The sequence below is a fragment of the Meriones unguiculatus genome, chromosome 15, assembly GCF_030254825.1.
Source record: "Meriones unguiculatus strain TT.TT164.6M chromosome 15, Bangor_MerUng_6.1, whole genome shotgun sequence".
In the NCBI taxonomy this organism is placed as follows: domain Eukaryota; kingdom Metazoa; phylum Chordata; class Mammalia; order Rodentia; family Muridae; genus Meriones; species Meriones unguiculatus.
In genome coordinates this window covers 58134906-58147580 of record NC_083362.1, presented here as the reverse complement: position 1 = coordinate 58147580, position 12675 = coordinate 58134906, and the positions used below count along the sequence as shown (strand labels likewise).

General features: G+C 37.9%; 1 protein-coding gene across 5 annotated transcripts in view; it reads left to right on the top strand.

Moving 5' to 3' along the window:
* The window catches only part of Bard1 (BRCA1 associated RING domain 1), an 84108-nt gene that overhangs the window by 15005 nt on the left and 56428 nt on the right, over positions 1-12675 (top strand). For 4 of the 5 annotated variants that reach the window (XM_060368587.1, XM_060368589.1, XM_060368588.1 and 1 more), the window contains exon 4: positions 5567-6513. In XM_060368587.1, the coding sequence (XP_060224570.1) occupies positions 5567-6513 (947 nt within the window). The remainder of the gene's footprint in view (positions 1-5566; positions 6514-12675) is intronic. The other variant, XM_060368590.1, reaches the window with a different exon arrangement.

Here is a 12675-nt window from a genome sequence, read left to right as displayed (position 1 = left end):
AGGCCCAGAGAAGTTAAATACTCTTGCCTGCAGTCACATGTATAGTTAATATGAGAAGCAAGAGAAACAGAGCCAATTTCCTGATGTCAGTCTGGAGATTCTCAGGACTTCACAGTGGCTTCTTTCTATAGTCAGGATAATATCTGTAGACTGTAGGTGCTAAAGTGATTTTAAATATAATAGTGCATAAGTCACTTAAGTACACTGTTACAAGATGGAATACAAAATATTCTTGCAAGGATCACTTTCTAGACTGAATTAATTAGGTCTACATTTTGAAAGAGCAAAAATCTAACACTTATTTTCTTTTTTATTTAAGTGGGGGTTAATGTTTTTCAAATTGTTCTTAGACTCTGCATATTAACTACGCATCTTCCCATTGTGCTTTCTGCTGAGAACTAATTGGCTGTGAAAAGAAAGAAAAGTGTTTTGAATTTTCATAATTGGATGTTGGAGTTGTCTTTTCATTGACCAAATCATATCTAAAATGCTTGTGTTTATAGGACAACCTTTCTGGCAGGATGCCATGAAAGACTGATAATGGTAATATAAAATTGTTGGCTTTGTGTTTTTAAGTCTTTTGCTCTTTGAATTCTGATGCAACATTGTAACTGTCAACTGCTAGTAAAGTTGATTGAATGAAATTGAAGACGGCAAAAGCTTTGAAGTATTACTGACACATTTGTATTTTTAAGAATGTTAAGTCACAGTTAACCCTTGTTTACATTTAGTCTTCTGATCGTTAGGCTACATTTTAAATGGTAACATATCTTTTAGTAGTATTGTGCTTTCTGAGATACAGTTCTTTACATATATTTTGTAAAGGACTTGCTTTAAAAAGTATTGTGGCCATAAGGCTCACAAATGCATTAATTTCACAACTGACTACTTGGCATTGGATAACTACTTGGGGGACACTTCTCTAGCCTTAGCCTCTTACTCTTAGCCTCTTAGTTTCCTGTAGTCCTTTGTTAACGGTTGAGGCTCGTGAGCTTTTTTCTTTTTGTACTAGCATGTCTTTTGGTGTCATTGGTTAGGGTCTTGTTTAGGCAGCTGTGATAGATATAAGTATGTGTGTGTGTATATACATATATATACATATGTATATACATATGTGTATATATATGTATACACACAAGTCTATTTGTATAATTTATATTTATGTATATATGTGTATAACAACTTTGTGTGTGTGTGTGTGTGTGTGTGTGTGTGTGTAACAAAGAAAAAGAGGCCATGAACTTGAGGGAAAGCAAGGTGGGAGGATAATTTCGGAGAGTAAACAATTATAAAAAAATGTACTGAGGGGGCTAGAGAGATGGGTCAGCAGTTAAGAGCACTCATTACTCTTGCAGAGAACATGAGTTCTATTTCTTAGCACTCAGACAGGTGGCACGTTCTACATCTCTATATCCAGAGGATCTGACTCCTGTTCTGTAAGCATCTGCAGTCATGTGCACATATGCATATTAATAATATTAAATCCTAAGAGAAGAAAAAGGACTGCATTGAGGAGAAAATGTCATTAGTTCATCTGAATGCTTTTCTTCCTTAAGAACAGTGTCTGTAGTATGTATTTGGATATTGAAAAGATTGTATATATGAGCTCATCAGTTTCTACCACACATATATACTTTATGATGTAGTGATTCCCAGTCAGGGGTCCATGTGTTGTGGGCAGTGTCAGAGCTGGGAGTGGAGAAGAATCAATGAGTCACTTTAAGTACTTGGACATGAACAATATGTCTCTGGAAGTGCTTTCTTTTGAATCTTACAGGTATGTCTGAGTGTTAAGATCATTGGCCAAACACTGAAATGTGGGGTTCTACTTTTGAGCCTGTCATAATATTTTACCTTGATTCTTCTCCAGTAATAGAACTATGTAATCCCTACTAAGTTACTGCAGATGGTATAACAAAGAGTGACAATCAAGGCAGCTGAAATAAAAGAAACTGTCTCGGCTCTGGAGGCTTGAGGCTTGAGCTTCAGAAGTGTCCTCTCTGAGAGCTGTGGATTGTACTCTCACCTCATGTCCGCACGCAGCTTCATCTTGGAGGAGTCTGTCTAAGTTAGTCTTTAATTAAGATTTGGGGTACCAGATATTAGTTATGGCTTCAGCATACAGATTTGGGGAGTAAAGGAAATGAACAGTTCAACGCATAAACAGATAATTTAATGTTTTTAATGGGAAGTGGGAGGAGGGTGCTTTGTGGTACAAAAAGGAATGACTAGAAATACTGTAATGAGTAAAGGGTATTTGAATCATAAGTATAGCATTCGTATTTTGCAGCCAGTGAAAAAATGGAGTTTCAAACAAGGTTCGGGGTGAGACCTGAGCCCTTTTAGAACACATTCTTACTGTTTTCCTGTTGTGAACTTCTCTTTGTGTGGTAGGTTAAGTTTGTTGAATTAGGTTGTGTAGAAATCGGTGTTGTGGGACAGGAGTTCAGGTCCTAGCACCCACGCTGCAGAGCGGACATGCTGCACACTCATGTGACTGCAGCTCCGAGAGAGCTCACAGAGGCCTCCTCTGACCTTTGTGCATGAGCATGAGTACACACACACACACACACACACACACACACACACACACAAACTTGACAATGGGCCTTTGCTACCTTAATAGGAAATCACAGAAATGTTAAGTTATTGAACATATTTACTATGAAACCTCTATTTTCCTGGTATAGTTATCTTTTTCTATTTATTTATTTATTATAGATACAGTGTGTGTTTGCATGTACACTTGGACGCCAGAAGAGGACACCAGATTTCATTATAGATGGTTGTGAGCCACCCACCATATGGTTGCTGGGAACTGAACTCATGAGCTCTGGAAGAGCAGCCAGTGCTCTTAACCTCTGAGTTATCTCTCCAGCCCCTATCTTTTTCTATTTTAAATTGTATCACTCGCTGCTTTTTCTCTAAAAGTCTGAAAACAAGCCAGCTTTGAAGGATGTTTGGCTTTTCAGTTTTCATTTGTGTGTGTGTGTGTGTGTGTGTGTGTGTGTGTGTGTTTCTTTTTCTTGGAGTAGGTTCCAGTGTTCTTTACAGTTTATTTAGTGCATATAATGAGGGCCTGTGCTAGTTTATATAGTAAGTACTTGATTAAGTGGCAGAAGGTGAAATGTTTAATAAGTAGATGGAACCAGAGATTGGGAACAAGTGAGGGCTGGTCTTCCTTAGGATAAGGACGTTAGTCTGAGTGGTTCCTGAAGCCTCACCTAAGTCCAAATGATGCAACTGTTTCATGGTCATGTGCTAAACTAAGTGGAATGGCTTAACAGCGCTCACATTTTCTGTCTTTACACAAAAACTTCGAGTTCATAATTTGTCTTCCAAGTGAACCTTGGTACTTGCATTTACTATAAACTATATAATTACTATAATTAAGGTGGGTAATTAGGAAGTGCTTGTCAGCTCATGGACATGGTACACGGTATACTGGAGATAAAGCCTGATATATAGGGAAACATGCTAAGATGAGCTTCTAAACTTTTCCATATATTTTTCTCGGTTCAGTGTCCTTCAAAGAGAAGAGGTTGTCATTTTTTTCTGATCACCGTTTATGGATAATTTTACTTTATTCTATATAACAATCTATTTTCCACTAATAGGGTTAAATTTATAAAGTTTCTGTTTCACCATGAACCCATCGTATTAAATCAGCCCCCACAGGTGCTAGTCAAGTGTTGTGGAACGAGTTGGTGTTGATGACACTAAAATAAAGACCATTGATTACGCTTTCATAGCATCACAATTTGCATTTCTCATTTGTAGTTTTGGGGAAATGTTGGTTCTTCTGAAGTGATTACATAGTGTTTTATATATGTTGTGACTTTTTATAATATATGGAGAGGAGTATTTGGGTAGCCATGTTGCTGTTGTTATTTTAAGTAGATCTAAATACATCTTCATTTACAGAATAATTACTCTTCAGTGAAGGTGTTAATGTTTCACAGATGGTATACAGAGGACCTTCCTTTGACTTTTTTTTTTTTAATAAGGAACTAGCTAGTCACAATTCTCAACTTCTGTTGTATAACTTACAATAAAGAATAATTTGGAAAGTACAATGTACATCATTATAATCCTTTGATGTAGATTAATGATTGCAAAATAACATTTTCTAATTGCTTCTCTTTTCTATGCTTATTATTTTCTATGCTTAAGGAGAAAAACTTGGCTCAGCAGCTCCTAACACACATGTCTGCTCCTTGAATTTCATAGTATATTCTGAAATACTTAAAATCAGAAAGTAAGATTTTTTAAAATGCCATCATTAAGAAATTTGCAATGCAGAGGCAGGACCAATGTTTTTCTTCATGAAATGAATATGATAATTTATCAAGCTTAGAAGCATTCACCCATAAAACAGTTGTAGCTGTTAATAATATGATTTATGTTCTAGCAACTGAGTTGTTTTGCTTTTCAGTTTTATCTTAGATATGCTGCATAAAATCCAGAATTTACAGTTATTGTTTGCAGTTATCCTTGCTTAGTTAGACCGAGTGAGGTGATTAAAATCTTTGAGCAAGTGTGTTAGTGCATGATAGTCACTAAAATGATTGTATGAATATAAATTACATAGTTGTGTGCTCTTTATTTGCTCTTTTATAAGTTAGAAAACATGCTGCTGAGGCAGAATTTTGTTATTTTTTTTTAGTGATTGAATGTGTTATCACTGTTCACATATCTTAATTTCCGTTTAGCTGGCCTGTTCTACTTTTTATTAGTATTATAAACATTGAGAAATCAAGATTTGACTTGATTTTAGTTGAAAATGTCATCATCTGTGTTTAAAATAATAAATTAAAACCAAATACAACTTTTCACAGACTACTTGAGGATTAACCTTTAAATCTTTGTAATCCTGAGGACTTCTTAAGAAGTAATCCCTGGTAACATTTCATTTTGACCTTTCCCTAGACTCAAGATTGTATTAGAAGTGGCTTGATTTTAAAATCTACTTATCAATGCAGAGAAAAGACCTTGTTGAATTTAGATGTCTAGTCTCTCCGTGAATGGGTACCTCGTTCTGATGCCCGAGATTTGGTCTGAGTAACACTGTGTAGACCATTTATAGCTCAGCAAATCCTTTTCAGTGGCTTTGGAGACTCTGCCCTCACTTGGTAACTTCATTCTGCTTATAGTCAGTCTTCCCTGTTTACTGTCTTCATTGTACTGGCTGTGCTCCCATGTCACCAGGAAGAAGTGGTGGCTTCTTTAGAGTGTAATCTGAGTGCTGTCATTGTGTGTGTGTGACATTTCCTGCTGGGTTAAACACTATGTATTTATTAAGAGTATTTTCCATTTCTTCATTTCTTCTTTCCTACCTTGGGTCTTTGTTTGTTTGTTTGTTTGTTTGTTTTTTTTAACCTGGTGTTTATAAGATGGGAGGTGAAAGAATAGACTAAGGAAGCAATTCGAGGCATTTAAATATTAGTAGTCTAACAGTAGAGCAGTAAAAGTAAGAGTCCTTAGGAGAACTAAAAGTTGGAATTCATCAGTAGCTGAAGATGGAGAAATTCATCCTCAGCATGTTTCTTTTCTTTTTTTCTATCAGATCCAGAAGATGACACATCTAGGGCAAGTTTATCTGTTGATGCAGAAAGGAAGAAGAATTCAATAAAAATGTGGTTTAGTCCTCGAAGTAAGAGGGTTAGATATGTTGTCAATAAAACGTCAGTACAAACCCAGCCTCGAAAGGCAAAGAATGACAAAACCCAGGAAGCCTCAATGTATGAATTTGTTTCCACAAGTCCTGTTGAAGTTGTTTCTAAGAAGGCCAAAACAGCTTCTAAAACATCTGCAAAAAAGCAGCAGAAGAAATCTTTAGCTGGGATCAACCAGGAGGGGAACTTAAGGACAGAAAAAAAAGATGATAGGTTTGATTCTAAAGAGGAAGTGAAGGAACAGAGGGTTCCCTCCTATAGCCAAACACCAGTTGTGGAGAGGCCACAGGGAAATAGTGAAATAGACTTACTAGCAAGTGGCTCTGTTGTAGATTCTGAATGTTCTGGAAGCTTGACTAAAGTTTCTTTACCATTGGCTGAGCATATAGTGTCTCCAGACACAGAGAGCAAGACTGAAGAGACTCCTGAGAAGAAGGTCTGTGTAAAAGATCTCCGTTCAGGAGGGCCTGATAGAAACCGTAATGGCTGCAGCAGACCCCCCAGTTCTACTTCTAAGAATTGTGGGAGCAATGTTCCGAGCACCAGCAGACGTGTTAGAGATGTTGTTAAACCAACAGTGCTCGCCGAAAACGTACTGTTGGTGGACTGTTCTTCATTGCCTTCAGGCCGAATTCAAGTTGATGTCACATTTAGAAAAAACAGTAGTGTATCCGATGACTCTCTTAGCCTTTCACCAGGCACACCCCCACCTCTGCTGAATAATTCAACTCACAGACAAATGATGTCAAGCTCTTCCACAGGGAAGCTGTCACCCAGTGTTACAGCTGGGAAAAGAAATCACAGAGGAGAGACATTGCTGCACATTGCCTCTATTAAGGTAAGCTACCTCCTCTGAACTAAATCTTAGAGCGATACTGTATTCGTAGGTTGTTACTCTCACAAATAGCTGAGATAATAAGAGTCAAGATTTAATTTGTCTCACAGTGTTTCATACCTGGTAAGTTCTGTTGCTTTGAACTTAACATGGTAGAAGTGTGTTGTGGAACAAGAGAGGGGATGAGTGCTTGAAGACCTGAATGAAGAAGGTAGAGGTGAGAGGTTGTGTTAAGGGAACCATGCCAATAGTTCCACTCTAGGGATCATACACTCTTTGAACAACTCAAAATTTTAGGAGTTACCCCCAGTTGTCTTGCGTTTGGTTTCCATTAGGGCTGACTTAGAAAATTAATATTTTCAGTTATCCTTGTCATATGTATAATATATATATGTATATATGTACACATAAGGTATTGCAATGTTGTTAATGCTTTCTAGACACAGCTAGTTATGGCCTAGTTATTTTTCTAGTAGGCTGATGTAGTTTCTATGTCTTGCCCTCTGGGAGTTTTCAGACCACGAGCCACATTCTTTTATATTTATCTATTTATTATTTAGTTACTTTTACAGTTGCCAAGCATTCTCAGTTTTGTGGCGAATGTTATTCCGACTGTAAGAAAATTTACTTTTAATAATGAGGATGTCTAGCGTCCAGGCCAGGCCTTAATAAACTCTTTCATAGAGGGGTTGCTGGAGAAAATGTTCTCAACTTTACATATGCTATAGTCTGTGTCAGCTGTTCCCCGAGAGCAGAAATAGCCATAGACAACAAGTAAACCAATCGACCTTGCCATGCAAACTCAGGTGGCTCACCCACAAACTGTAGATTATATTCTGAGTTCCAGGCATAGAAGAAAGCCACAGTCGAATAGATAGGAAAAACCAGTGGGCTGATAGTGCCCTGCTGACGTTTTCATTGATGTGCCCGTAATTGCTTTGGGTGAGTTTTCTCAGTTGGCCATCTACTTGAAAAGTCGTGCCCAAATTAAAGTTGCTGGTTTTGTTTTCTTGAGCCTAATTACCTGATACTGTTGTTATTACTTGACGTACTCTGATTTCCTACACTTAAACATGCATTGATTTATATTGTTTTTTAAACCACTAATTAACAAGCATGTTCTTTAAAAATTTTATTATGCGCCGAATGTGTACTTTCCTTACCTGTTTGATTTTTGTTTGTTTTTACAATTCTGGGAAGCAAACACAAGGCCTGACACAAGCACTCTAGCAGGGAGCTGTGCTTTCAGCCTCCATGTTTGAATTTGATCTACATGGTTTAAGGGGGAAAAAAAATCATTGGTTTATCAACGCTTTCTTTTTAGAAAAGTAGTTTTCATTTAATTCTCACTTTAATTTTCTCATTTCTAGCAAGAATAAATTATCTAGATATATGAGGAAGGCAATTACTATAGCTCTGCAGACTTATTTTATCTATGTGTCCACCTACTTCAGAGAAGGATTTGCGTGGGCCTTAAGGTTACAGCTACCATAAAGTAGAGCAAGGAGCAGAGAAACAGGAGTTCATTTTGCATAGCAAATTCAGATTTGGTGACCTCTGTAAGGCAGCCTAAGCAAAGAAGGGGAAGTAGTGGGTTTATGCAAGCCGGGGAGTCAGGCTTGCCCAGGCTGCGGCTGTGCTTGCTACGTCCCCTACAGCACACAGGTGGATTTGCAGCGTCCAAGGGCATGGTACTCGTGATGGTTCAGCTGGGTTGTCAGCCTTCTTGGAGCTGAGTCCAATGGTTCACACCTGTAACCTTGGCGTTCAGGAGGCCGAGGCAGACGTATTACTGTGAATTCTAGGATAACTTGGATTATGTAGCTAGTTCAAAGCTATTCTGGGCACAAAGCAAACATTCCCCTAATGCCCCCGCTCCTGGTGCCAACTTCTGTCTTCATCTGCTCACTTGCTGTGAAGAGACAGTACGAGCAAGGCAATTCTTATGGAAGAAAGCATTTATTTGGGGGCTTGCTTACACTTTCAGAGGGTTTAGTCCATAATCATCATGGTGGGAAGCACATGAAGGAGAGATAGAGACAGACACACAGAGAGAATATGGCCATAGACAGACAGATTCATACAGAGAATATGAGCTATGGGGGACATTTTTATTTAAATCACCACACATTTCACTCTCTTGCCCCCATAGGCTTGCAGCCACATCACAATTTAATCTAAATTCAAATCTCCCCATAGTCTTTCAGTCTCAACACTGTTTAAAAGTCCAGAGTCTTTTCCGAGACTCAAGGCAGTCTCTGAACTGTAATCCTCTGTAAAATCAATTTCAAAAATTAGATCACATACTTTAAATATACAGTGGAACAAAAAATGTATTATCATTTCAAGAGGGTGGAGAGGCGGCACCGTGAGGAAGTACTGGACCAAAGCAATACTAAAATCCAGCAGGCCAGATGCCACATTCTGCATCTCCATGTCCAATGGAAAGGCGCTCTTCAGATCTCCTCTTCCTTTCAGCTACCTTGACTTGGTCTGCAGCACTCCTTGACAGATATATCCCTACACCTCCCAGATTTTGGGGCTCTCCAACACAATCCATGCTTTACCTTCATAGCGTCATGCAACGGCTAGCTATGATGGTTAAGTGACTTTTACTGTACTTAATTATTATGTCCTATTGTTTTTTTCTCTTTGTTTGTTTGGTGTTTAGAGTCAGTCTTCTAATAGGGAAAAAGCATTTTGTTTGTATGCTTTCCAAAAAGTTACTTTATTTATGTTGCTGGAGTATGCACTTATTCACAGTATGTGAGACTGTATAAAGAGTCTCTCTCTCTCTTTTTTTTAACTAAGTTGCTGTTACACAAATTCACTTGGGGACACAATTCTTTATTTTGGGCCTTTAAAGTGTTACTTGAAAATACCAGAAGCATTTAAAATTTCTTGCAAACCTTCGTAAATACTTTCCTCAGATGATTTTTTTTTTTTTTTTTTTTTTGCAGGGCTTTAAGGAAATCTCAATTATTCTTTTAAGTTGTAAGGAATGAGAGAGTGCTTCTATTAAAAAAAACATAATTCTTTTAGAGAAGAAAGTAATTTAAAGCAACAAGAAGCAGAAGTTAATTTATTTCCCAGAAACTTTATATTGGTTCAAACTTACCCAGTTACTGTGGACCCTTTCTGATTATCATAATTTTATTTATGTGCATGACATTAAATTTACATGAAGTAGAAAGATGAAAATAAGACAAACTGTTAAGTATTAGGGAGGAGGAAGCGGCTTGGGTCTAAAAAGTGACCAGTTTGCTAATCAGCTTTATGTTTTAGAGGTAGACTATTGATGACACTTAGAAGTGACATGAAAGCAAAGCAGGGAGTCTGGAAAACAGTTTGCTCGTGTCTCTGTCACCGCCACTCGGTTCCTGTTGGACATGGACGTGTGACTTCTGCCTCCTGCCTTTTATTTGTGTTTCTAGTGTTTTCTTTGCTTCTTAGGTTTTTCTGTTTTGTTTGTTTGCTTGATTTTTGCTAATAAAGAATTAAAGTGGAAGAATTTTTGAGAAGTGTATGTGTGTGTGTGTGTGTGTGTGTGTGTGAACACTTGTGGATGCTTTCCATGTTGAAGGTAGGGTAGATGTATCATTCTGGCAATTCGTCTGTCTAGTGTTCAGGTGAATTTAAAAGGAATTCAAATTTGTGTTTTGGTAGTTTTCTGAATTCATTTGGAACTTGAGTATAGAACAGAAGTTACCAAATTGTGATAACTTGTACAGGAATTATGGAATTTATACTTTAGGGATTTGAGACAAATATTTTAAAGTTCTAACTGGGCAGTCCTTTTTTTTTTTTCTTTATATAGTCAGCATACATAATAGTGAGTCTCATAATGACATTTTCTTCAGTATCTGACATACTTAAGCTATCTCTCCATGTTCTAGTTTCTGCCTTGTTTCTGTGAACACCATGACCAAAAATAGCTTATTGGGGGAAAGGGTTTATTTCTACCTAACCTCTAAGTCTCTACCCATGCTTGAGGACAGGGCAGGAACTCAGACAGAAATCATGGATGAGTGCTGCTTATTGGCTCACTTGTTTTCTGGTTCATGCTGAACTAACTTTCTTGGACAGCCCAGGCCTATCTGCTTGATTGTTCCATCCCTGGTGAGCTGGGCCCTTCTGTATCAATCATCAGTCAAGACGATTTCCCTCAGTCCAGACTGAGGTAATTCTTCAGCTGAAGTTCCCTCTTCCCAGCTGACTCAAGATTGTGTCAAGCTGACAATAAAAACTTACAGGACCTTCTTCCCTTTTCTCCTCTCCACTTTATCATCCTAGGCAGTTTTGCTTCCACTTACATGTCATATTCATACATGGTTTTTTATGTAGAGGAATTTTAATCCAGCGACTTGGCTGCTCTTGCAAGGGATCACATCCAAAGATGCTTTAGGTCTGTGTGATCCAGCTGTAATGACGTACTTTTAATCCCAGACAATGAAGGTAAAGTTAGTTTGTAGAAGGAAGCACCCATGTTTGATGTCTAATTGAGGGTCAGAGAAAGAATTTGACAGAATGAGTGAGAGATGCATACACCCAGCTCTCCCAAGAATAGAGATTTGAGACAGTAGGGGACAGTAAAGAGAGTGCAGAGAAGACAACACAGTAGAGTACAATACAGGCAGTTCAGTGCAGTCAGTGCAGTTCAGTTCACGGAGGTCAGAGACACTTTTTCCACGCAGAGCAATTCAGTCAGAAGTCAAGAGAGGCCAGATTGTATCCTCTTGGAGAGGAGTGTGAGCCAGAAGAGCTGAGTTGAACCAGCCAGCCAGAGTTGAGAAAGAATATGGATGAGCTTATCCACAGTAAGCCTCAGAGATAACAATTACTCCTGGCTAATAAAAGATGCTTTTACATTTATATGTGTTTATAAAATCCATATAAATCTAGGCTCCACAAATGAGAGAAAATGTGATATTTGAGACTATTTTCTTCTTTAATGTCATTATCTTCAGTTACATCCATTTTCCTACATGTGGCATAATTTCATTCATCATATGGCTGAATAAAATAAAATCCAAGTTCTTGTTCATATGTACATTTTATTTACCCATTTCTGTGTGACAGATACATAGGTTGGTTCCATAACTTAGCTAATTATGAGTAGTGCCACTACAAACATTAATGTGTTAAAATATCTCTGAAATGTATTGGCTTCAGTTCTTTAGGTAAATACCGAGGAGTGTTAGAACTGTTACATGGCTGTCTTAGTTACTGTTTTATTGCTCTGAGGAGACACTGTGACAAAAGCAATTTATAAAACAAAGCATTTCATTTGGGCCTTGTTTACGGTTTTAGAGATTCAGTCTATGACCATGGTAGTGGTGGCTGGGAGTGGCATGACAGCAGGCAGGCAGGCATGTCACTGAAGTAGTAACTGAGTAGTAACTTTTTACATCTTAAAAGGTGGAGGCAGAGAGAGGGGCGGTGGGGAACTGGGTTTAACATGGGCCTTTAAACCTCAGAGCCCACCCCTGGTGACACCTTGTCTAAAAGGTCACCCCATCTAAACTCTCCCAAAACGTTTGTACTAGGGACCAAACATTCAGTTATATGATCCTATAGGGACCTTCTCATTCAAACCACCACAATGGTTAAATTTTTTAATTTAGCTTTTCTTTATCTTGTTTTACATTTATTTGTGTGAGTAGGTGGGTGGCAAGTGTGTGGTGATTAGGGGACAACTTTCAGTTCTCTTCTTCTATCATGTTGTTTCCTGGTGTTAAACCCAAGTCAAGGCTTGGTGGCAGACAGACACCTTTAACCACTGAGTCATCTCACAGGCTTAGTTTCTTTTTTTTTTTTGAGGACAATTAACTGATTCCCATCCCTGGATAAATTATGCTCCCAACAGCAGTTTGTAAGGGTTCCCCTCTCTTTGCATCCTTATCAGCATCTTTTCTTGTTTTCTAGGGGTGGGATAGAATCTCAGTGTTTTTATTTGAATTGAATACTGATGGCTAGTGTTTTTTGTTTTGTTTATTGGTCATGTACTTCATTTTTTGAGAGTTCTCTATTATTAGCCCATTTATTGGGTTCTTTGATATCTTTTTTTTAAAATTATCTGTTTATTTTTATTTTATGTGTATAGGTTTTACCTGTGTGGATGGCCAGAAAAGGGTGTTGAATCTTTTGGAATAGGACTTAGAGATG